At 40.9% G+C, this 23,503-nt stretch overlaps 1 protein-coding gene across 1 annotated transcript in view; it reads right to left on the minus strand.

Annotated features, from left to right (window-relative positions):
- LOC306886099 (choline/ethanolamine transporter flvcr2a) overlaps positions 1 to 22,533 on the minus strand; it is a 38,221-nt gene extending 15,688 nt beyond the window's left edge. Inside the window, exons 1-5 of the mRNA XM_079442980.1 lie at positions 21,827 to 22,533; positions 14,706 to 14,847; positions 10,584 to 10,724; positions 8,354 to 8,421; positions 7,777 to 7,880 (exon numbers count right to left, since the gene is read on the minus strand). Coding sequence (XP_079299106.1) covers positions 7,777 to 7,880; positions 8,354 to 8,421; positions 10,584 to 10,724; positions 14,706 to 14,847; positions 21,827 to 22,378 — 1,007 coding nt within the window. The 5' untranslated portion in view covers positions 22,379 to 22,533. The remainder of the gene's footprint in view (positions 1 to 7,776; positions 7,881 to 8,353; positions 8,422 to 10,583; positions 10,725 to 14,705; positions 14,848 to 21,826) is intronic.
- Positions 22,534 to 23,503: the final 970 nt, after the last annotated feature.

The raw sequence follows: 23,503 nt of genomic DNA on the forward strand, positions 1-23,503 counted from the left end.
TGTGGCCTAAGTAGTGACACTTCCTGCTGATGATGGTCTTTAGCAGTTGCCTGTTAGTGCCCATGTCTTGCAGAACTTGTGTGTTGGTGGTCTTGGCTGTCCATGGGATTTTCAGCATTCTTCGATACAGCCACATTTCGAAAGCTTCGAGCCTTTTTGTTGCTGTTGTTGTCAATGTCCACGTCTCTACTCCGTACAGCAAAATTGACCAGATGTAGCATTTCAGTGTGCGCAGTTTCAATGATATGCTCAAATTGCGGTCTGCAAGAAGTGTTTTCCATTTAATAAATGCTTGCCTTGCTTGTTTAAATCTGCTCTTGATTTCGACTTCATGGTTCAGCTGATCGTCAATGATTACACCAAGGTATTTAAATCGGTGTACTTGCTCCAATTTTTTGCTGCCCAGCTTGATTGTTGTTTCACTTGGAGTTCGGCTGACCTTCATAACCTTTGTTTTCTTTTTGTAAATTCGTAAGCCCCATATTTGACTGTCTGCGGCAACTTCGTCCAAGATTTGTTGTAGGTCTTGTTCCGAATCGGCCAGCAGTGCAGTGTCGTCAGCATATCTGATGTTGTTGATGTATTGTCCATTAACTTTAATACCAATGTTTTTGTCTGCTAGTGTTCGATCAAAAATCTGCTCCGAGTAGATGTTGAAAAGGATCGGTCACAGTGGGCAGCCTTGTCGTACACCGTATTGGTGTTGGATCTGTCAGTTCGTTATCATATCGGAGTTGGGCTGTTTCCTTCCAGTAAAGAGCAATGATGAAGTTGGTGTCGTTTTTATCTAGTCCCAGTTGTTTTAATAGAGTGGCTAATCGGTCGTGGTCTACTGAGTCAAAGGCTTTCTCGTAATCTATGAAGCAGATGTACACTTCTTTCTGATGTTCATGGCATCGCTGTAATAGTATCTGTATACAGAAGATTGCTTCTCTTGTGCCTAGTCCTTTGCAGAAGCCAAACTGTGTGTTCTTCAGTGCATTTTCGCATGTGGAGCGTATGCGCTGTTGGATCACCTTCAGGAAGACTTTCAGCATGTGGCTCATCAAGCTTATCAGTCTGTAGTCTTCGTATTTCTGGCTTGTTGCTTTCTTTGGTATGGCCACAAAGATGGATTGTAGCCAGTCGGATGGAATTTTGTTGCCGTTGTATATTTGATTGTACCAATTAGTCAGTTGTCGCATATTGTTGCTGTCTAATTGTTTGAGCAATTCGATATGGATTGTGTCGGGTCTGCAGGCTTTGTCTGACTTAGCTGTTTTGATTGCATGTTCTACTTCTGATGTTAGAACGTGTAAAGCGTCTTCCGGCATCTGTTGGTCTTTTTCTGCAGGTGTTCTCGCGGCGCCAAAGAGCTTGTGTATATAGTTTGCCCAGGTGTCCATTTTTTCTTGTTTGTTTAAGATTGGTTGGTTGTTGTCCGCATACAAGGTTGGTGTTGGGGCTGGTCTGTAGATGTTACCAGCTTCTTGAGCTTCTTGTGCAGATTAAAATTGTAATGCTATTTACACCGAGTGCAAATAGCTATAGATTCTATTTATACTATGTTAAAATAGCAATATTGTCTGCTATTTATACAACTTATTGCAAATAGTGGCAATTATCTGCACCTCAGTATTGTAGTACATTATAAAACAGTACACAATATCTTATTGAGTGTAAAATAGATTCAAGATTCAAGATTTTTATTCGTCACATACACAATTATAGTATAACCAGAGTATAACCAGCAGTATAACCAGCAGTGAGAGTATAACCACAAGTATAACCAGCAGTGAGAGTATAACCACAAGTGTAACCAGCACTTCACTGCTGACCAGACAGAAATATAGTTTTAATTCAAATTATTAAATGGATGCCACCTTATGGGGACAATAAAGCTCTCCCTACACCTGTCCTAACCCTACCTAATACTTTTATTTTCAACTTTTTGATTATTTCCTTCATTTTTATTGTAAATAAATGCCTTTCCGATGCGATATGAGATTTGAAAAGGAAGAAAAAAAGTTCTGCAAAAGGCGGGATCGAATTCGGGTCGATAGCGTCAAAAAGCATGCACCTTACCGTCTCCTCCATTGAAACTTTTACAAAATGGGTGTCTTTTTTTATTGTTGACTGTCACTAACCCAATCACGCGTTGGTGGGTGGAGTTAGTGTAAATAGCCTTTGCCAACAAGGCGGGCTATTTGCACTTAGTATAAATAGACACACGTTTTTATTTAAAGGCTGAAATGTGAGGTTTACCTTTTTATGAAATTTTTTCAAAGCTTTGTTTGAACATTTACATACTTGAACATGCTATTAGATAAACTATTGTCAGTTGAAAAAGGTGCAGCACTCACTCTTGAAAAGATCAAAACTTTATTAATTAAAATGACGTTTCGGCCATTATCAAGGCCTTCATCAGACACCAAGAACAGCAGTATCAAACAATGCTTTAAACATTCTTGAAATCAGCAACAGGTGTGTCTCTCTGCCAATTAGGGGAGTGGCTTCCAAACAAGTTTAAGGGGGGGGCGGCTTATTGTTAAAGCAAAAAGTCGTTTTTGCTTTAACAATACCGTCATAATACTGATAACCGTGATAATTTTTGTCACTATAATCGTGATAGGAAATTTTCATACCGTTACATCCCTAGTTTTTCTGTGTATTTACATGCCCTCAGTTTCCTTTAGTTCCTTGTCCAGAATTATCTTTGCATGTCATGTGTAAAGCTGTAGTGTTTGTTTTTTTGCCATTTTTGGATTCCCTATTATTTTGTTAATAAAGTGTTAAACTACAACTTGATCTGCATCTCATCATCCTTTTCTGTCCCCTGTAACAAAATTGAGGTGAAATCCAAGAAAAAAAAAGCCAATATCAAGGTAAGATGAAGAGTGGTTTTGATATTGCCTAATTTTAGAAATTAATTGAATTGAATCTGACAGTGTTTACAAGACGTAGGGACACAGTCACAGATGTAAAACCTTACAGTAAAAAAGGTATATTTTCAAAATGAACCTGTTATTTCTGTCAGAATATGGTAGCTATGTTACTTTTAAAATACACACATAGTATATCACTTAGTTTGGATTTTCATCTAAATTGAATATAGGTATTGAGAACAGCCTCATTCTTCAGGAATGCGTGATGTAATGTCAATTTTTATCAAATAAAGAGAAAATCAAACTATATGGTAGATTTGTGTTTAGAACATTGTAGTGGTCATCTGTGATGAATACTGAAGTGGAAAGGTTATGGGACACGATTTGTCTCGTCTGAAGAATCCGACAGACCGCTGTGGCACACATCCACACATATTTCTAGGAAAAGCATGTATTTCTTAATCATAACCAGCCTCAGTAGAAAAACAAAATTCCTGTACATGTAAGTAGGTCTTTTGTGTCTTTAGCTCCCTCTAAATAAACAATGTATTACGAAGCCGTTCAGTACAACCACGCGTAAGAAAACGCCCCACTTCACTGCTGCTGTTGGGATCCGCCGGGGGCAATTCTGACTCAAACGACTCTGAGCCGATTATAAGCACCAGGATGATGTGTGCTCATTGAACAGGCAGTTTTCAAACCAGCGCTTCACAAGAGATAAGAGAGACCACTACAGTGAAGAGCCTTCATGATGGATATGGAAAGAATGCATTCACTGACAAATATATGAGCAAATGTGTTACATAACAATCACCATCTATTAATATCAGGAGGTGAATGATAACTCTGGAAACAGAGAACACATTTGCGAATCAATATTCTACAAACAGAGGAAAGTTTCTACATGAGACCAGTGCTGCTCGTGTCTCAAATGATATTCAAATTGCTTTCACTCGTTCAGTTTTAGTACCATATAGTCTAACAGCGTAAAGCACGCGTTAAGCAGGTTATTTATGCTTTAATTAAACTCGTGCTTTCATTGATAGAGTTTACATTTTACAAACAAACCAACTCTTCCATCCAATTTGCCCAGCAACAAGACAAACACAGCACTGATTTCTATAGTGCACTGATTGGTGTAATGTACAGTTGAGTTGAAAAGACCTTCATAAATCTTCTACCAAGCATCGTGGCTGAGGGAAACCCATAATCCCTTGCTCCTGAATACATTAAATATGTATGGGACTGTGTAAATAGCTGCCATTTAGAGTTAATAGAGGTTTCAGCTCCATTTAATCTTGTTTAGTTAAATATGTGTTTTTTGTCCATGCAGTGATGGTAATTAGAGGTCTTGGGCCCTTTTCATTTTAAAGGTACATTTTCTTCCTACTCTGAAGTTTAAATATATATATATATAGTTGCCAAATATGTTATGTGTAATGCTGACTTGACTGTTTGAAGCTATTTAACACAAATAAACAGCAATATGTAAATGGCTATTTTGACTTAAAATGTTTGAAGTTAGAGTTACATGCTTAAAGTTCAAACTAATTCCTTTTTCTTTTTTTAAGTTTAGTCAACTCAATATGCGTGTCAGGGATCTGGATGGAGGACCCAGTTGCAGAGTGAGTGACAAGGGTTTGACAAAACAGACTGCTACAAGAGAGTAGTGAGGTGCACATGTAATGCAACAGCAGGAACACAGTAACAAAAGGGAGACAGCTAGGGAACACCACTGGGACAGCCTGGACATCAACTGGCAGAATAGCAGCAGAGGAAGCGGCAAGACCAGGCCGATGGAGAAGGCCGAGCAAGGCACCATAGAGCTGAGCTCAGATACTTGTTGAGTGCAGACTCTGAAACGGACCAAGTTCCAGACAGGGTGAACCAGTGGCAGGAACTCATGGGAACAGGTCAGGACAGGAACTCTAACAACACAAAGAGACAGGACAAGGCTGCACAGGAACATAAAATACTCCAATGGGGGATAAATCAAACGAAATAACTAATAAAAAGTTAATAAAAAGTAAAAATAAGAAATAATTACTAAATTTAACCAACACAACTAAATTAAAGAATAACAAACAAAAGTGCAAAACAAAAGATCAGGACTAGAAAATATGAATAAATATTCAAATAAAAGCAAAAGGCAAGAACAGACAAAATGCTAAACCAAGGAGCAAGACAAGAACATGGTACTACAAAGGACAAGACAAGGGCACAAGACCAACCAGGCAGGGAGACAGGAACACATACTCAGCCACATCCACAGACAGCAACAATGACAGAGGAGGTGAGAATGACCACAAACCGGCAAAAACAAGAGGCAAGGGGAACTATAAATAGGGAGGAAAGCACATGAGGAACAGGTGAGCACAATCAAGTAAATGAAGACAAGATAAGGACTAAACAAGGAGGTGTGGTAAATGAAAACAAGGGGCAGGACAAGAGCAGCACACGGCCAACATAAACAAAGACAAAGCCATGTGCTCAGGCACAAAACAAACAAAGAAACATTAAACAAAGACTGTCAGGGCAAAACCCAGACAATGTGTATGCAGTAAGGGTCTTGGTCTGAGCCTGAGTTCAGTTTAGTGGGTATAATACAAACTGATGCAAATTTCTCTTGAAGCCTTCAGTATTATGCAACCCGGGCTCATTGAAAAAAACGTGACTGTGGCACATTTCTGCAAGATGATATTACATTGCTTCTTGCACGTTTTGCAACATTTCAAAGTGAAATGTCCAGTGAGTGATGCCAAAAGGTTACTTCCCTATCACATATTAAAATAACATACCAACTAAACCTAATAGTGTTAACAAATCCACTTTGCCATTTTAGCGTGTTTCTACAAGTCTTTGAGCTCTTTTATCACAACTCAAGTTTCACGGGTCTCGAGTTCCCGAGCACAATCACAAGTGCAATGCTGTACCAGGTGAGCTACTGAGCAAGTTTACTACATCGGAAAAGCATAAAAATCATGCAATATGTGGTTTTGAGGTCATAACATAGTAATGTGCAAGGAGCTGTGCAAAAAATAAGTCTTTATTAACTGATAATCTGCCTTCGTAATCATAATTTGTGTGAAAAGGAATAATTGTAGGTGTTTTACTGCCTGTAGTGTTCATTTCAACTGGAAACTGAAGTGAATTGTATTTATTGGTATGTTTTGGGAGTTTTGCAAAAATCTTGGTAGAGGCATCTTTTCCCAATGAGCCTATGTTGCAGTTTCATTATATTACATTTCTATTGGCCTTAGAGAGCTCAATTGTTTTACTGTGTTATGGAGAAGAAAAAAATGTTTTGATTAATTGATTACTGAAAAATATTGTTCTTGGCACAAAGCACAAAAATATTGACTCTAAATGATGAGTGTGGTGGATTTAGACACTTAGACAAGGCATTTAGATATTTTTGCAGTGCTCTTCAACCCATTATGATCAACCTTGAAACATTTTGAATTTAGTGGGGTTGACAAAATACTTTATCAAAATATTTATTTCAATTACAGTGGGTGATTTTCACACACGGTACACTGTTACAACCAGAATTTACTATGCTGCTACTCAAATTACAAATAAATTAAGTCCAAGTTTACCGTGACAGGACTGAAATAACATTAGTTACAATGATTAATTATTGGTACCCTACAAGGGTGAAAGCACTTATTTAGGATTGAGAGTAAAGACCAGAGAGCGTTCTCCATAAACCCATTCTTGAATCAAGGTCAGTGTGAGTAATAAACCCAGTAACCACTGATCTGTCCTGGTAAATCCTCTCACACATGACGAGATTAGGAGAAACAGAGGCTCTGTTATCGAGGAAAGCGCATTACAGGCATTCTGCTGCTCAACATGAGTCAAAGTTAAGAGTTTTAACAATTTACTGTAGGAAAAGTCTTGGGGAGAAAAGTCTGTAATATCAAAAGACCTACACTGTAAAAAAATGGTGTTGGGTTTGATTTGAAACAATTTTCCCTCAGAAATTGCTAGTTAATTTCACAAAAACAAAAAATAAAAACAAAAATAAAAATACAAAAAATACAAAATGGCAAGAAACAGACTGATTAATTAAGTAAAAAAAAAAAAAATTGAAAAGTGAAAGTTTTTTTTTTTTTTTTTAAACGTACTCCAATAATTTTCAGTTTAATATTTCTATTAACTTTGAAAAAAAAAAAAAAAATGTTTTCAGTATATATACTAGTAAAATTGATATAAGCTGTGATACTTAAATGCTTGGACATTTTATGTTTATTACTATTACTAAATTACACAAATGCACATGCAATACCAGACAAACAATTTAACACAATCTCAAACTACTGTTTTTGGAGCTTTAACCTTGTGTTGTGCTGACAATCCTTTACCGATTTTAGTGCTTGAAGTCAAATCTTTCCTTATGCTATATTATAACCACATCTTCTGTAAATTTGGTTTTGTACTTAAAAAAAGAAAAACATGATTGTAGGCCTCATTGATGTGAGTTTATGCACCTCAATATTTCAGTGAACATTGCCAAAATTATCCACAAAGAAAAAAAAGGGTCAGTTTGGCATTCAATCTGTGAGGCCAACTATCAGTCAGAAGTACAAATCCTGTGCTAACTAAACAAAAATTAAAAAGACTAAATTCAATATTTCGTAATAAAATAGCGTAATGATTAATTTATAAGCAATTTTCTCAGGCCGGTGGTTGTACTTTTTTCAGAACTTTTTTCCAAAAAGTTACAAAAATATAAATTTTTGGGTGATGGGTGGAAGCAAAATAAGTTTTAGTCTGATACTCCAGGTCAAAATGACCAGAATGCACTATAAAATTTAAAATAATATTAATAATAATAAAAAAAACTTTGCTAGCATGATAAGCAGAAGACCTCGGGGGGAAATGAAACAATAGAAAATGCATGACTTACTTATAAGTCTTGGTCTTGTCTAGCCAGATTCCACAGATCAGAGAGCCGACCACGCCAGCGATGACAAGAGTCAAGCCAATTCTCCCAGCATTCACCTCTTCACCCTGTGCTTCAGACAATAATGACATCTGAGATATCTTTAATATATCACCCTGTAACACCATGTTCTCATGCACTTCAGTCCACGGTGTTTAGATAACCCAATACACTGAGTCTGAGCTGAAATTATGTACTACTGCCAGACTTTCATGGAGCATTTGCTAAGAATGTGATTCAGAGATTCACAGTGAACTTATAGCATGACGCATTATATGTTTTCAACAAATAAAAAAGGTGATGTTTCTATAGTACTGAACAATTACCATAATCATCGACCATGATATGTACATGGTACTTCAAGGTACTTCAAAAAATGCCATGCTATTATAATGGTACAATTTCCAAAAAAAAACATGTTAATACTGTGATACTTTTTTATAGTGCATATGCATCATTTCAAGGTTCAGCTACTGCTATCCTGTGTCTGTAGAGTGGATGAGGATGATAAGAACTCGAGGTTGTTGACAGCAGGACTCACAGGGTAATGCTCTATTATCATCCTGTTCAACAGAGTGGAAACAGCATAGAAACATCCCACGTTCAGTCCTGGGAAACACAAACACAGGGAGAATCATGCTGTCAAATAAATATGAATCAAAGGATTCAATCTGGGTAAAATGACTAATTGATAGTTAGAAAAGGTGTAGATTACTAAGGGCAAAATGCTGGTTGGTTTTAGCAGCCCAACTGGGAGACCTGTTTAAAAACAGACCTTATTTTTGTGATTCTAATTTTGCGATTCTAGTGTCACAAAATTGACACTTCAGTTTTAAAGACAAAGTAACATTTCAATTGTGAAAGTGGACCATGTTAAGAAAGCACAATTTTAATTTAATTTTTTGGGACAGTTCTGCACATTTTACAATTTTACAACTTAACATTTGACTAAACTTATTTGAGTTGAGTGAACTTAACATTTTAAGTCAGCGGGGTAACAGTTTATTTTAAATTGACTCAACAAATTGCTTTTTACAGTGAAGGCTGCAATAGAGGTTCACACAGGCTTTAAACTGAAGCCCGAACCCAACCCGTACCCGAGATCGTCTGACCCGATCCGAGCGGCACAGTTCAATTTAGAGCCGTTGCGTGTGTGAGCCTGCGTCTGCGCGTCTCGGCTTAGTTATTTCAAAAACAGCGATTTTACCCCCTCATTGCAGAGAAATATAACATTGCGAGTCAGTAGCCTATCGAATTTATTTTACTAATAAAAGTGTCCGTGCTGTGTGTTCACTGCGCGATCTCTGATATCTGTGTGCAATGTGTGTGTGCATGCGTCTATGAAAGAAGCGTAGCCTGTATGGTTTTAGTTTAGCTACAAACCCGAGCGTGACCCGAGCCCGAAGCTATTCATTACACATTAACCCGAACCCGAAACCCAGGTAGAAGACCTATAGGCTGCATTAAGATCCAGAAGAACCAGAACAACACATTTATCAAATTTATGTTTTTTTCTTTCTTTCTTTTTCTTTCTTTTGGAATTTGGATATACCTAACATAATATAAAAGATGTGAATATCAAGTGAGTGGACGTAAATGGAACAAAAAACGTAGTTTGACCTTACAGTTATTTATTTATCTCTGTATTCTGGTCCAAAGTGAGCTGCCGTGCTTTCTATCGTCTATACAGGCAGTTACTTTTTTAAAACAGTATTAAAATGTATAAAAAAAACAATTCTCCATTTCTGTCACCGATGGAGTCTGGGTTCCTTGCCACTGTCGCCTTTGGCTTGCTTAGTTGGGGACACTTAATATTTGGCAATATTATGGACTTGAATGCACAGACACTATTGGAAGAGAACTGAAGTGAGCTGTAAGATGACATCACTGAACCAATGATGAACCGATTTTAACTGAAAAATGTACTGTTATCTAGAGCTGCTTTACAGCAGAATTGAATTTTGTTTGCATTATTGAAACATTATTTTCCTGTTTATCACTGTAAAGTTGCTTTGACACAATTTTTATATAGTATAAAGTTCTATATAAATAAAGGTGACTTGACTTCATTTAAAGCTGCAGTCCGGCTAAAAATGATCCGAAATCAATATTTGAACAAGTACATAACCAGCCAGTGTTCAAAACTGGACATTATCTCGATGAAACTCTACTTCCCGTATACATGGATCTAATGTGAAAACTGTTAATTCATGGCATTCAGCTTTTAATGTTGTGTCTTCTTTTCTAAAATCTTTGTAAAAATAATTTTATTGTTATTTGTTTATCTATTAATATTAATTAATATATCTTTATTATTATGTATTTATTTATTTTATTTTTTATTTTTTTTAAGTCTACCAGGGGGTGGGACGGGCTGGGGTGGGTTCTAAATTTGTACAGCTGCTTTTTGTTTTGTAGTACTGTTCCACAGAATAAAATTCAATAAACAGTTGTTAACAAAACAAACAAAAAAATAATTAAAAATGCTAAAATACATGAACAGGACACTTCAGCCTATATGAGGGGTTTAAAACTGCTGACTATAAATGCAACTCATTTAAATGGAGCAGAGCCACTATGTACACTATCACTACCTTGGACTCATGCTTTAAATAACAAAGAAAATGAAAACAAGAAAATTATAAGTTAACACTGAGGATACTACTATTAGATAATAATAGTACAATACTACAGACATACTGTGCTAAACATGCAAAGGTAGAATGTGCTTTAATTTAATGAGTATATGAATAAGAGTTAGTAGTGTGTACCGTAGCTAATGAGGAGGAGCATGAAGGGCTTGTTGCAGAAAAGTCTTGTGATTGAAGCCAGGTACGAGTTCTGTGTGGTGGGCATGTGTCTGAGCGCCACCTGAGCCAGAGACGGAGGGATTTCAGGCCTTTCCTGAAAAACTGAATGGCACATTCAAAAACTTGATTACCACTAAAGAAACTGAAAAACACAACTGTAAACAGTAATTGATTAAACCAGAAATGGACATTGGTCAAGTCAAGTCGAGCTTTATTGTCATTCTGCTACATATGGGGACATACAGTGGAACGAAATGTCGTGCCTCGCAGGACCACTGTGCTACATAAATACAGACATACAACAATGAAGTAAAAAACACTATAAACCTATACACTACTAACCTACTGACAGATTTAACTATAAGTATACTATTATAAGTATTTACCCTATACAAACTAAAAAAATAAAGGATAAAAAATACAAACTATACGAATGCTTGTACTTGTCCATGTTTCAGGAGGTAGGGGTTTGCATGGGGTGTCAGAGGGGGCCGGGGTGATTTGAGTTCAGGGCTCTCACAGCCTGGGGGAAAAAGCTGTTGAGCAGTCTGGCGGAGCGGGCTCTGATGCTCCGGTACCGTCTTCCTGATGGTAGGAGCTGGAAAAGACTGTGGGAGGGATGGGTGGAGTCCTTCACGATGCTGTTGGTTTTGCTGGAGCATCATGTAAGGAAAATGTCCAGGATGGAGGGGAGAGGGGCACCGATGATCTTTGCAGCTGTGTTCACTGTCCGCTGGAGGGTCTTGCGGTCAGCAGCACAGCAGTTCCCGTACCAGACAGTGATGCAGCTGGTCAGCACACTCTCAATGGTGCCTCTGTAGAATGTGGTGAGGATGGGTGGAGGGAGACTTGCTCTTTTCAGCCAGCGGAGAAAGTGTAGGCGCTGTTGTGCCTTTTTGGAGAGTGACATGGTGTTGGTGGTCCAGGTGAGATCCTCTGTGATGTGCACCCCCAGGAATTTAGTGCTGCTGACTCTCTCCACAGTCGAGCTGTCGATGGTCAGTGGGGGTGGTCAACAGAGTTTCTTCTGAAGTCCATCACAACCTCCTTTGTCTTCTCCACATTGAGGGACAGATAGTTTGTGCCACACCATTCATCGTTGTTGCTGATGAGACCTACCACTGTTGTGTCATCAGCAAACTTGATGATGTGGTTGGAGCTGAACTTTGCAGTGCAGTCGTGGGTCAGCAGTGTGAAGAGCAGCGGGCTGAGCACACAGCCTTGTGGGGCAGCTGTGCTCAGTGTGGTAGTGCTCGAGGTTTTGTGGCCGACACGGACTGACTGAGGTCTTCCGGTTAGAAAGTCCAGGATCCAGTTACAAAGGGAATTGTTAAGGCCCAGCAGGTTTAGTTTATTTATGAGCTGTTGTGGGATTATTGTGTTGAATGCCAAGCTGAAGTCAATGAACAGCATTCTAACATAGGAGTCTTTATTTTCTAGGTGGGCAAGAGCCAGGTGGAGGGTGGAGGAAATTGCATCGTCTGTAGAGTGGTTTGGATGGTATGCAAACTGGAGCGGGTCGAGTATGTTGGGGAGGCTGGTTTTGATGTTGTACATAACTAACCTCTCAAAGCACTTCATCATAATTGGAGTCAGTGCTATGGGACGGTAGTCATTGAGACAGGACACAGGTGATTTCTTTGGTATGATTGTTGTGGATTTGAGACATGTGGGGACAACTGGCTGGCAGTGATGGTCTGAATGGCTTGCCACAGGTTCCGTGTGTCTCTTCTGTCTGTGAAGTGGTTGTTGATTTTTTGAGCATATGACCGTTTTGCATTTTTGATGCCACAGGACAGACTGGCTCTTGCTGTTTTGAGGGATGCTTTGTCTACTGATCTGAATGCTTCATCTCTGGTCTTTAGCAGCCCACGAACCTCTGCTGTCATCCTTGGCTTCTGGTTTGCACGTGTGGTGATGGTCTAGGTGACTGTCACATCAGCAGTGCACTTTTTGATGTAAGCAGTCACAGTTTCAGTGTACTCATGCAGGTCTGTGTGGTTGTTGTAGGTGGCTGCCTCTTTAAACATGTTCCAGTCTGTGTCCTGGAAGCAGTCCTGCAGTGCTGTTGTGGCATTGTCTGGCCATACTGTGATCTGCTTTTGAACCGGTTTGGCGAGTTTGAGAAGTGGTCTATATGCTGGGATTAGCATAACAGTGATGTGGTCCGAGTACCCGAGGTGGGGGCGGGGTACAGCCTTGTAAGAGTTCTTTACTGTTGTGTAAACAAAGTCCAGTGTGTTGTTTCCCCTTGTTGCAAAGTTCACATGTTGGTAGAACTTTGGCAAAACTGTCTTTAAGTTTGCGTGGTTGAAGTCACCGGCTATGATGAAAAAGCCATCTGGGTTTTTTGTTTGTTGTTCACTGATGGCACTGTACAGTTCACAAAGCGCTGTCATGAGTCCGGCTCCTGCGCTTCTCCCTGTCGCCACAGGAGGCCGCCATCTCCCGTCCTCCTGGACTCATCTCCCATAACCACATACACCTGTCACATTACACACACCTGTAAACACTTCACACTCCCAGCTGTTCCCCATTATCATGGACTACTTATACACCACACTCCTGCTGCTCTGTCTGGGTGAATTAAATGTATTTGTGTGTAGTGTTATGTTCATCTCGGGGGATACATGCACTGTGTTGCCGACGTGTATCCCATTCTTTTACTGCTTTGTTTTTTGCCTTGTTGGCCTTTTTGTTTGTTTTGAATTAAAAGAGAGCCTACCCGCACTTGGACCCTGACTCCATCTTTTTCACGGCGCTTCCTTCGCCGTTCCCGAGGCGTTCCGTGACAAACCTTAGCGTTTGCACACGGGGGGGATGTAGACCGCAACAATAACAACGACCGTGAACTCCGGCGGCAGATAGAACGGTCGACACTTCACAACCATAAACTCCACCAGCGATGAACAGTGTTTTGATAATACCGCAGCATTGTTACACCAGTCTTTGTTGATATACACACACAAGCCACCTGTCGACAACATCCCGGAGTCCGGGATGTTGTCGTTTAGCCATGTTTCGGTGAAAACAAACACACAATAATCCCTTGCCTCATGCTGTGTAGACCGACTGAGTTGAATTAAGTCCAGTTTGTTTTCCAGAGAGAGAATGTTTGAGAGCATGAGTGTTGGAAGAGCCGGTCTTGTGGGGTTAGCTCTTAGCCTAGCTCGTATACCTCCGCGCTTACTGCGCTTCCGTCCTCTCTCACACCGCTTGCGACGCTGCCTTGTGCGGGTAGCGTCAGTAGGCGAGGTCCGGCTCCAGCAGTAAACAAAGGCCTCGTAGCTTCTCAGTAGCCGCCGCCGAGAGTTGATGTTCGTATGCGTTGCTGATATCCAAAAGACTTTGGCGATCATAGATGAGTTCTGGGGTGATTTCCTTATGAGTTAGCGGTAAACTGACACTATTTGGAGACGAACAGACGACATTAAAAGACATAAAAGCACCGTCTTTGGGACCCGGAGCAACCGCTGCATCTGATCGTGCCGCCATCTTAGTTCTTTTTGTCAATCAACATGACCCTGTTTACAAAATGATTGCAATCAAGGATATCATCATTGGGCAAAGCATTGAGCCTTGTTCATGAAACATGAGTAGTTAATTGCATGTAAACACCACTTATATAAATTATTGCATTCAGACATAAAATTGGATTTATTGAATGATTTCCACAGAAATTGGTTCTGCTTGTGTTTCCTCCAAGAAGTCAAAACCAAATCATATCATCCATTTCCATATATTTCACTACTTCAGTAATGACACAAATGTCTTTGTAAAAGCAAATCTCAAAACAGATCTAAATTATCTAAGAATTATAGCAACAGATACAGAGAACCAAACATGCAGAAATAAAAAAAAAATAAGTAAATGCAATAACAAGAGAATTAAAGAATAAAATGATGAAGCAGTCAAATACCTACTATGTATGTATGTATTTAAGCACGTTTTGCCATTCATAATCAAGCTGATGACATGAGTGCATGAATTAAAGAACTATAAGTATCGTGGTGATTAAAAACATTTGTCACTACATCAGTCCTGTTATCTTTTCATTTATGCTGCTGGAGTGGATGTTCTTACCAAACACGACCAGCAGAAAGATGAGGCTGGTCACAGCGGCTGTGATGTAGAACATGATGCTGATGTGTTGAGCCAGTTCATTCATGTCATCCAAGTTGGGCACAAGAATCGGCGGGATCAAGAAACCAATAGCAATGCCAAGCTGAAGGGGAAAGACATAAAGATTCAACTGCATCATAATCTCAGTCTCACCTAAAACTCACATGAAACTGAAAAAAAGGTGATTGTCTGGTTTTGTGCAACTTCCAGGATAAATAGCACGGGTCATTTCAACAGTCTGCCTGAATAATTTTGAAATTACATGCACAGGAGAACTTTTCACAACTTTTCTAACCAAGTCACAACACATGCATACGCACATTAATTTGTTCTTAGCCTTGCTCTCACATTAATGAATTTGGAGGATTCTAAATGAGCGACTGTATGCCCAAGGTTAGTCACTTGCATAAAACACACCCAAATATCTCCATTTCCTTTAATGCAGACCCAGATTACAGCCTCTTAATAGCCAGCTGTACATATGTGTATATCTGTGTTATTATACAGAGATTCCTCACAGCTCCAGCAATAATGCAGCTTTTCTTACTCTTTCAATGTTTATGATGAAATATATTTGAGATAGAACTTCTATGTTTAAAATGTAATCTTGACACAAAGAGTATGTTATTTTTGTTATTTTATTCCTGTTTTAAGTTTAGAATAAATTTTAGAACAGAGGTTATTGGTGAAATTGTTTGTATGTAGATTTCATGCACAAATAAGTGAATATGCAAAAGTCTTTTTTGGCAAAGAAATGATCACTGGATTTACTCAAGTTTGCAAGGTTAACAGCTTCAAATCTTCGCTCAAGGCACTTAGCAAGTAAACTAAGTAATTCACATGCAGAACTAAATATTCTGATTTGCAGTATAAGTTGCATTGTGTTCCAGACTTTATCCAAATTCAGCAGAATACTGCACTGGTAATTACAGGCACACATTTTTCTAAACGATCCACATTACTGTAAGCTCAGTTGAATCCAGTTGAAACAGAATCACTGGAGTGATGATGAGAAATACGATTTCTGTTATTTACTAGTGTGACATGGGGTCACAGGGGTCATATTTCATTTCAGAGCTGGTTATTGGGAAATCTGTCTTAGGATATAGTCTAACATCTCAGCGCTAAATCTAATATCCACTTTTTCACTCCCATCCATAAGGTGAGTGTGCTGTGCTGCCATTCATCGTGTGAGTGATTTGTAATTATGTTGTTTATCCCCAACCAGCTCATATCAAACTACAATCATACACACCCTGTGTTGTGCTCTATACTCGCATCTCAATGTCTTACAGTCAGTGTTTATCATATTGTGACCTAACATGATATAACTGCTTTCTGAATGACATCACAGCCAATAACAAGTAGTTGAAATAACAAGAATTCATGAAATTTCTGATGAAGGAGGTTGGCATTACATTTGAATTAATGCATTTGGCAGATGCATGTGTTTATCTGAAGCAACCTACATTGCATTCAAAAGCAGATCTATATATTTCTATCGGCCCATGCATTTCCTCATTGACAATGATGGTTTTGAATATGCTTCTCAATATACATGATTTCTTGCTACAAACATGTTTGAAATGTGAAAAAGTGAAGTTGGTGCATTTTATAAGCAAACTAAGAGCACCAGGAAAGGTTGATGTTGCCATTAAACTCGTTGAAATTATAGACTTCAAAATCATACAAAACACAAGCGCAGTTAAAAATATATGAATGAAACAAAAGTACTATTGTGTATGCTTTTGGGAAACTGTGCTGTTTATAAACTTGTTCAGTCCTGCTATTACAACACAAGTAAGACTGAAATTGAAATTTGTTTGTGGCATGTATAAAATTATGGTTTGTAAAACTAGACTGCAGTAAAAAGTCCATTTGATGAAACTAGATTAATTAAGAACCTTGCATGTAGTGGCTGTATCTACTTTATAACATAGTTGTTACGGGGCTGATGAGACGTGAGACATGCGGATCCATGTGCAAAGCTTTATTATAAAACATGGTCATACAGGCAGGGTCGAGAGACAGCAAACAGGTATGGCAGAGGCAAGACAGAGCAATCCGTGGAGCAAGCGTGGGTCAACGATCGGCGTACAAAATCCAGACAGGGCAAGGCAGAGAGAATAATCCAAGAACTCGGGCAGGGTCAGACACGGAAAGGAAAACAAGGCAAGGCAAGACTATGAAAACTAGGAACGCTTTGTAAGGTAGCACGCTAACAATACTCGGCCCTGAGCTAGAGCAAGTCCCAGGTTAAATAGTGTGTGTGATGGGGTGATCAGTGAATTCAGCTGTGTGATCAGTGTAATCAGCTGCGTGTCGTCAGTGCAATGGATTGTGGGTATTGCAGTCCAGAGAAGTGTGGTGTGAGAGTCAATGTGGTGAGTGAGTGACATCTGGTGGTGATTGTCCGGAAGAGCATGGACCAGATTCGTGACATAGCCCCCCCCCAAGGAGCGGCTTCCAGACGCTTCCAAATAATCCAGGAGGGCGGTGGAGCGGAGGCGGAACAGGGGGAGGGACGGAGGGCCAGGTCCGTGAGGAAGTGGGAAGACCGGGGACTGAGGCAGAACCGGCAGAGCAGGACACCCAGGCGGAACCGGAGACCAGGACAGAGCAAGAGCCCACCAGGGCGGAGTAGATGACCACCAGACCGGAGTAGAAGACCACCACCAGACCCGAGCAGAAGACCCCCACGGCGGAGCAGGCGACCAGCAGACCCGAGCAGAAGACCACCATGGCGGGGCAGACGACCACCAGACCCGAGCAAGAGCCCACCAGGGCGGAGTAGACGGACCAGGAGCCCACCAGACCGGAGTAGAAGACCACCACGGCGGAGCAGATGACCACCAGACCCGAGCAGAAGACCACCATGGCGGGGCAGAGGACCACCAGACCTGAGCAGAAGACCCTCGCCAGGAAGCAGACTGGGCAGGAAACCATGGTAGAGTCTGAGATCTGGGGGAAACAGAGACAGACAACACAGGGAGAGCAGAGACATACAATACAGGGAGAGCATTCATGATCTCAGGGGGCGTGGCAGGGCAGGACGAGGATTCATAGACGGCGTTTTTAGCCGTGACAGGACAGGGTGAGAGCTCACAGACGGCCTCTTTAGCCGTGACAGGACAGGGCGTGAGCTCACAGACGGCCTCTTTGGCCGTGACAGGACAGACAGTGAATTCAGGGACGACCTCCGTGGCCGTGACAGGGTAGGCCGTGAGTTCAGGAACAGCCTCCGTGGCCGTGACAGGGCAGACAGCGAGTACAGGAACGGCCTCCGAGGCCATGACAGGGCAAACAGCGAGTTCAGGGACGGCCTCCGTGGCCGTGACGGGGCAGACAGGGAGTTCAGGAACGGTCTCCATGGCCGTGACAGGGCAGACCATGAGGTCAGGAACGGCCTCCGTGGCCGTGACAGGGTAGACAGTGACGTCAGGAATGGCCTCCATGGCCGTGACAGGGCAGACCATGAGGTCAGGAACAGCCTCCGTGGCCGTGACCGGGCAAACAGTGAGTACAGGAGTGGGCGCCACCACCTCGGGAGGTTCTGCAGCAGAAGCCGCCACCTCTGGAGGCACTGGAGCAGACTCGTGGACAGGAGAGGCCTCAGGAGCACAGTGTGCAGCCCACACACTCAAAATGGCAACCGCCATAACGGGAAGCACTGAGGTCAGGGGAACAGTCTCTGTAATAGCCAAGGTTGAGGCCCTGGGAATGCCAGCTACTCGCACTGACATCAGTGGTGGGTCCATCACACTGGATATCAGCACTCGAAGGACTGACCTTGAATCTGTGGTAACAGACTCTGGCTGAGGAGCTGAGGCGTGAAGTGACTCTGGCTGGAGCACTGAGACGTGGTGTGACTCTGGCTGGAGCACTGAGACGTGGTGTGACTCTGGCTGGAGCACTGAGACGTGGTGTGACTCTGGCTGGAGCACTGAGACGTGGTGTGACTCTGGCTTGACAGCGACGACGTGAGCAGACTCTGGCTTGACAGCGACGACGTGAGCAGACTCTGGCTTGACAGCGACGACGTGAGCAGACTCTGGCTTGACAGCGACGACGTGAGCAGACTCTGGCTTGGCAGGCATGACGTGAGCAGACTCTGGCTTGGCAGCGACGTGAAGGGGTGCTGTTGCTGCCGCCATTTTGTGAGTGAGTGAGGTGTCGCGTTCCTCCGCGACACCCACAGTAAAAGAGGAGCCCACACACAGTAAAGCATAGTCCATAAATTGACTGAGAGATGAACGGGGACCCTCGCGGATTAACCTTGACCGGAGCGGCTGATTAATGCCTTCACAAAAAAAGTCAATAAGTGCGTAGTCCGGCAGATCAGAAAAATAGGCGAGGTCTAAGTACTCCTGAATATAATCCTCGAGCGGTCGCGAGCCCTGCTCGAGGGTTAATAACAGTCGTGCACAGTCCATACCTGGCCAATGTCCTCTTGAAAAGCCGCTGGATCCTTGTGTGGCCGAGTATTCTGTTACGGGGCTGATGAGACGTGAGACATGCGGATCCATGTGCAAAGCTTTATTATAAAACATGGTCATACAGGCAGGGTCGAGAGACAGCAAACAGGTATGGCAGAGGCAAGACAGAGCAATCCGTGGAGCAAGCGTGGGTCAACGATCGGCGTACAAAATCCAGACAGGGCAAGGCAGAGAGAATAATCCAAGAACTCGGGCAGGGTCAGACACGGAAAGGAAAACAAGGCAAGGCAAGACTATGAAAACTAGGAACGCTTTGTAAGGTAGCACGCTAACAATACTCGGCCCTGAGCTAGAGCAAGTCCCAGGTTAAATAGTGTGTGTGATGGGGTGATCAGTGAATTCAGCTGTGTGATCAGTGTAATCAGCTGCGTGTCGTCAGTGCAATGGATTGTGGGTATTGCAGTCCAGAGAAGTGTGGTGTGAGAGTCAATGTGGTGAGTGAGTGACATCTGGTGGTGATTGTCCGGAAGAGCATGGACCAGATTCGTGACAATAGTAGTATTATTTACTACTTAAAAAAAAAAAAAAATATTACATAGTAGTATCAATTTGTATTTACTACTTTTTTTTAAGAAATAATTTATTCTTTGTCCTGTGTGCCCTGTGCTCTTCTCTCGTCCAGGCCCCGCCCTCTAGTCTTTGAAATTTCATTGCTAGTTTATGTTTTATGAATATGTTATTATTTGGATTTGTTACAGGGTTCGCACAAGGTGCTTAAAGTGCTTGAAGTACTTGAATTTGACTTTTTGGAAAAAAAAAAGTCCTGGAAAACCTTGAAAACAGTCATATTTATGATAATGTAGTCAACTTGAAAAGTAGCCTACTTGAATGTTTAAAAGGCAGTATATATGAAATTAGTTTTCATTTTTGTTTTCGATAAAAACATGCAGCGCATGTTAAATACAGAGCCATTTCACTCGGCTTTTGGGAACGCACGAGATCTCACGATATTACTGTTGGGGGGGTTATCAGTAAAAAGTTGAGTTTGTGGTAAAACCTTTGTTTGTTTGGGTTTCGTTTGGGAGCACATAAAAAGTCATGATGCACTTTGTGTTGCACTGTTATCATTTACAAGCGTGGAGCATCACGGTCGACAAAGTCTTCCGCTACAAATGCTGTGAATTTGGGATGCTTAGCGTTCATCTGGGAAAACAGTACGTGTAATCAAATGTAAATATTTTTTAAACCTATGCAAACACAGGAGTATTTCTAGATCAACATATTTCTATTATTTCATATTTCAAAATAAAAGTCGCTTTGAGTTTCTCCAAATATTACAATTAAATGGATTTAAACGTCATTGAATCACGCTGTAAAGTGAAGCATCACCAGGCCGTTGGCGCCCTCTGCAGGTATTTGTTATAATAATGGAAGATCACAACCCTGCTGAAAGACCCACTTAAACTGGTCTAAGCTAGTTTGATGACCAGTCTGGTTTAACTGGACGGCCCAAACCCCTCTAAAATCAGAACAGACCATCCTGTAATACAGAGCCTGAGAAAATAAATCATGATTAATGTACTTGGTATTAGTCAAAGTGATCACACAGCAGTTCAAAAAGTGAGAAACAATAACAGAGCAAACCAAATCTAATAATAACTATAACATTATAATATTAAAATGTCCTTGTGTTCATTTGGAAAGGTAAATTGTCTTAAAGTATATCTTCGAGTAGAGTATTTCTGGGCGGCAGTCCTTCAGGTCAGATGAGTGGAGAGATCACATGCATTGATATCCATCTTATCTGGTCTCAACCTCAAAGCACCACAATATGGATAATACTGTTTCCCCAACATCATTGTTACTATATTTACAGTAATTTTGTATGACTTTATCAGGGTTAGTTATATGAATCATGGGGTGTATACTAATTACATTTATTTTTTTCTTTTGTCTTTTTTTTTGTGCGTAAACATGCGCTGTAAAGAAGGAGCTCACATTAATAAAAGTGCAACTGTTAAAAACGCATCTGTCCCGCTTTACACGCAAAAAAGACGTTCTGTGTGAATGGTCCCTTACATACTGCACTGTACATCTAAACTCAAACTGTCAAGTACAGTCATTTATGGCCAAGCAATCATATTATAGTTTCATAAAGATGGTCACTGGTTTGCTATAGGGCCTGCTGCATAGGCTGTTGCGCCCTATATAGACAAATTATTATTTAATCACTTTTCTCTTTTTTTCTATTTAGTGTGTCAAACTTGTAAACTAACTTTCTGGTTGCTGGAATAAAAACGCTGTTGAAACGTATTTTAACCTAACTAATGAATATCGCTACAATGTTAAGTTTAACCCACATTTAAGCCGAACTGCAACCTGCTTTCCACAACTTGCTGGATAATGTGTCATATGTTGAAATTTTATTCACGCTCCCATTTCCATCAACAAAACCCCTGACTGCATCGACCTTTGCTAGTTTCTAAGTAAAACAAAAAACAGTAAAAATAAAGGACTGCACAGACATATTCGAGGAAAACCTGAGCTTTTGGAGTGATCTAGTCCAGCTGAATAATGTAACTTAAATGAAGGCAGTCTGTTTTCACGAGCTGAGTGTGGAGATGCGCTCCGCGCGCTTTTACGCACCTGGTTTCCAAACACGCCGATGGCGCAGGCGGTGGACACTTCATCAGATCCGAACCACACGGACGCCACCTGAGACGGCATTCCCAAAATGAACACCTGCGCAAAGGAGCAGGCGAACTGTCCGAGCATAGTGACCCAGAAGAGGCTGGGCTGAACGCTGGCCACTTTGATCCACGTTCCCACGCAGTTGATCGAGGCTGCGAACAGAGCGATCACCCGCAGCCCCTTCCTCTCCAACAGCCATGCCACTGGAAATATGAAGGGGATGTAAGTCAGCATGTAGATCATTGACAGCCAGTCGATGGCGAATGAAGAGACGCTGTAGAATTTCATGAAGATGTTGTTGATGATTCCGTACTGGATCCACTGGAACGCGTTGCACAGCGAATAAGAGCTAAAGAGACACAGAATGAGCCATCGCCTCCGGTATAAACGAGTGTTCGTGTCTCTGCATTCGGAGATTTCAACGTGATCAAAGTTTCCATCTGTGTTTTTTGGCTGTTCTGTCTGAAGAACGTCTTTTCCAAAGTGGTTGTCGCTTTTTTCGCACATTTTGCGCTGCGAGTTCTACCTTCAGTAAATCCTATGGTGTTATTTTCCTGCCAAATGTCGAGAGCGCAGTAGATTAATATAATGCGCTCGCACGCGGATTTCCTTTGCTCTCGCACAAAACCGGACGCGCGCTCTCGGATATACGCTGCTCTCGCGCAGAGAGAGTGCGCGCACTTAATACTGTCTCTCCTCTCGCTCAAGTGTGCGTGTGCGCGCTCAAACTCTGTCCTGTGCACGCGCACATCTCTCCGTGCTCTTGCGCTAAATATGAATTATTTTCACACCTGGATTAAACGGCAAAAAGTTATCAACCAATCAGATTTTTCTACGACTGACCCGATGAAAATACTAGGCCTACATGAAGAGGGAACTAACTGATCCTGGAATTCCTCTACAATTTAATAATATTTAGTCATATCAAATGTATATTAGAAATGGCTAGGAATCGGGTGCTTGGATGATTTATACAATTAAAAGTTAAGAGTGATTTATCTAAACAAACAAACAAACAAAAAAAGTATATTGTTCTTAAAGTTCATGTGGCCATACATGTATTGTGTACTTGGGTTGAAATAAATAAATAAATAAATATATATATCTTCTGATTTAAGATAGAACTAGGGTCAGATGCACTATTCCCTAAATAGCCTACTTGAGATATGGAGACCAAATCTAACACTATAATGAATTGATCATATTTGTGATAACATCACTACATTATATTCTTTGGGTTTAATGCATTTGCAGACAGTATCATTACCTATAACTGTCCTATAACTGCACTGTTTTACAGGAGAGTGCTATTGAATGTGTTGCTAATATGAAGGGAGTTTTCATGAAAAGAAAATCTAACTAAAATCAGAACTGAAAACAAACACTGGATTTAAAAAAATAAATAGATAAATAAATAAAAAACTCCCAATAAATGTCCAAACAGCGATTCTATCAGAGCATTTAGAGTTATAATATCATCGTTTACAACTATTTTTGCATTTGATGTTGTTTGATAGGAATTGTTATTATTGCCAAAAACTGAGAATTTATTGCAATGATTTTAAATTCAGATGAGATATCTGACATAACATGACATAACATTGAGCTTTTATATGAAGTCTTTAGAGCCAT

This window comes from Barbus barbus (assembly GCF_936440315.1).
Source record: "Barbus barbus genome assembly, chromosome: 20".
NCBI classification, from domain to species: Eukaryota; Metazoa; Chordata; class Actinopteri; order Cypriniformes; family Cyprinidae; genus Barbus; species Barbus barbus.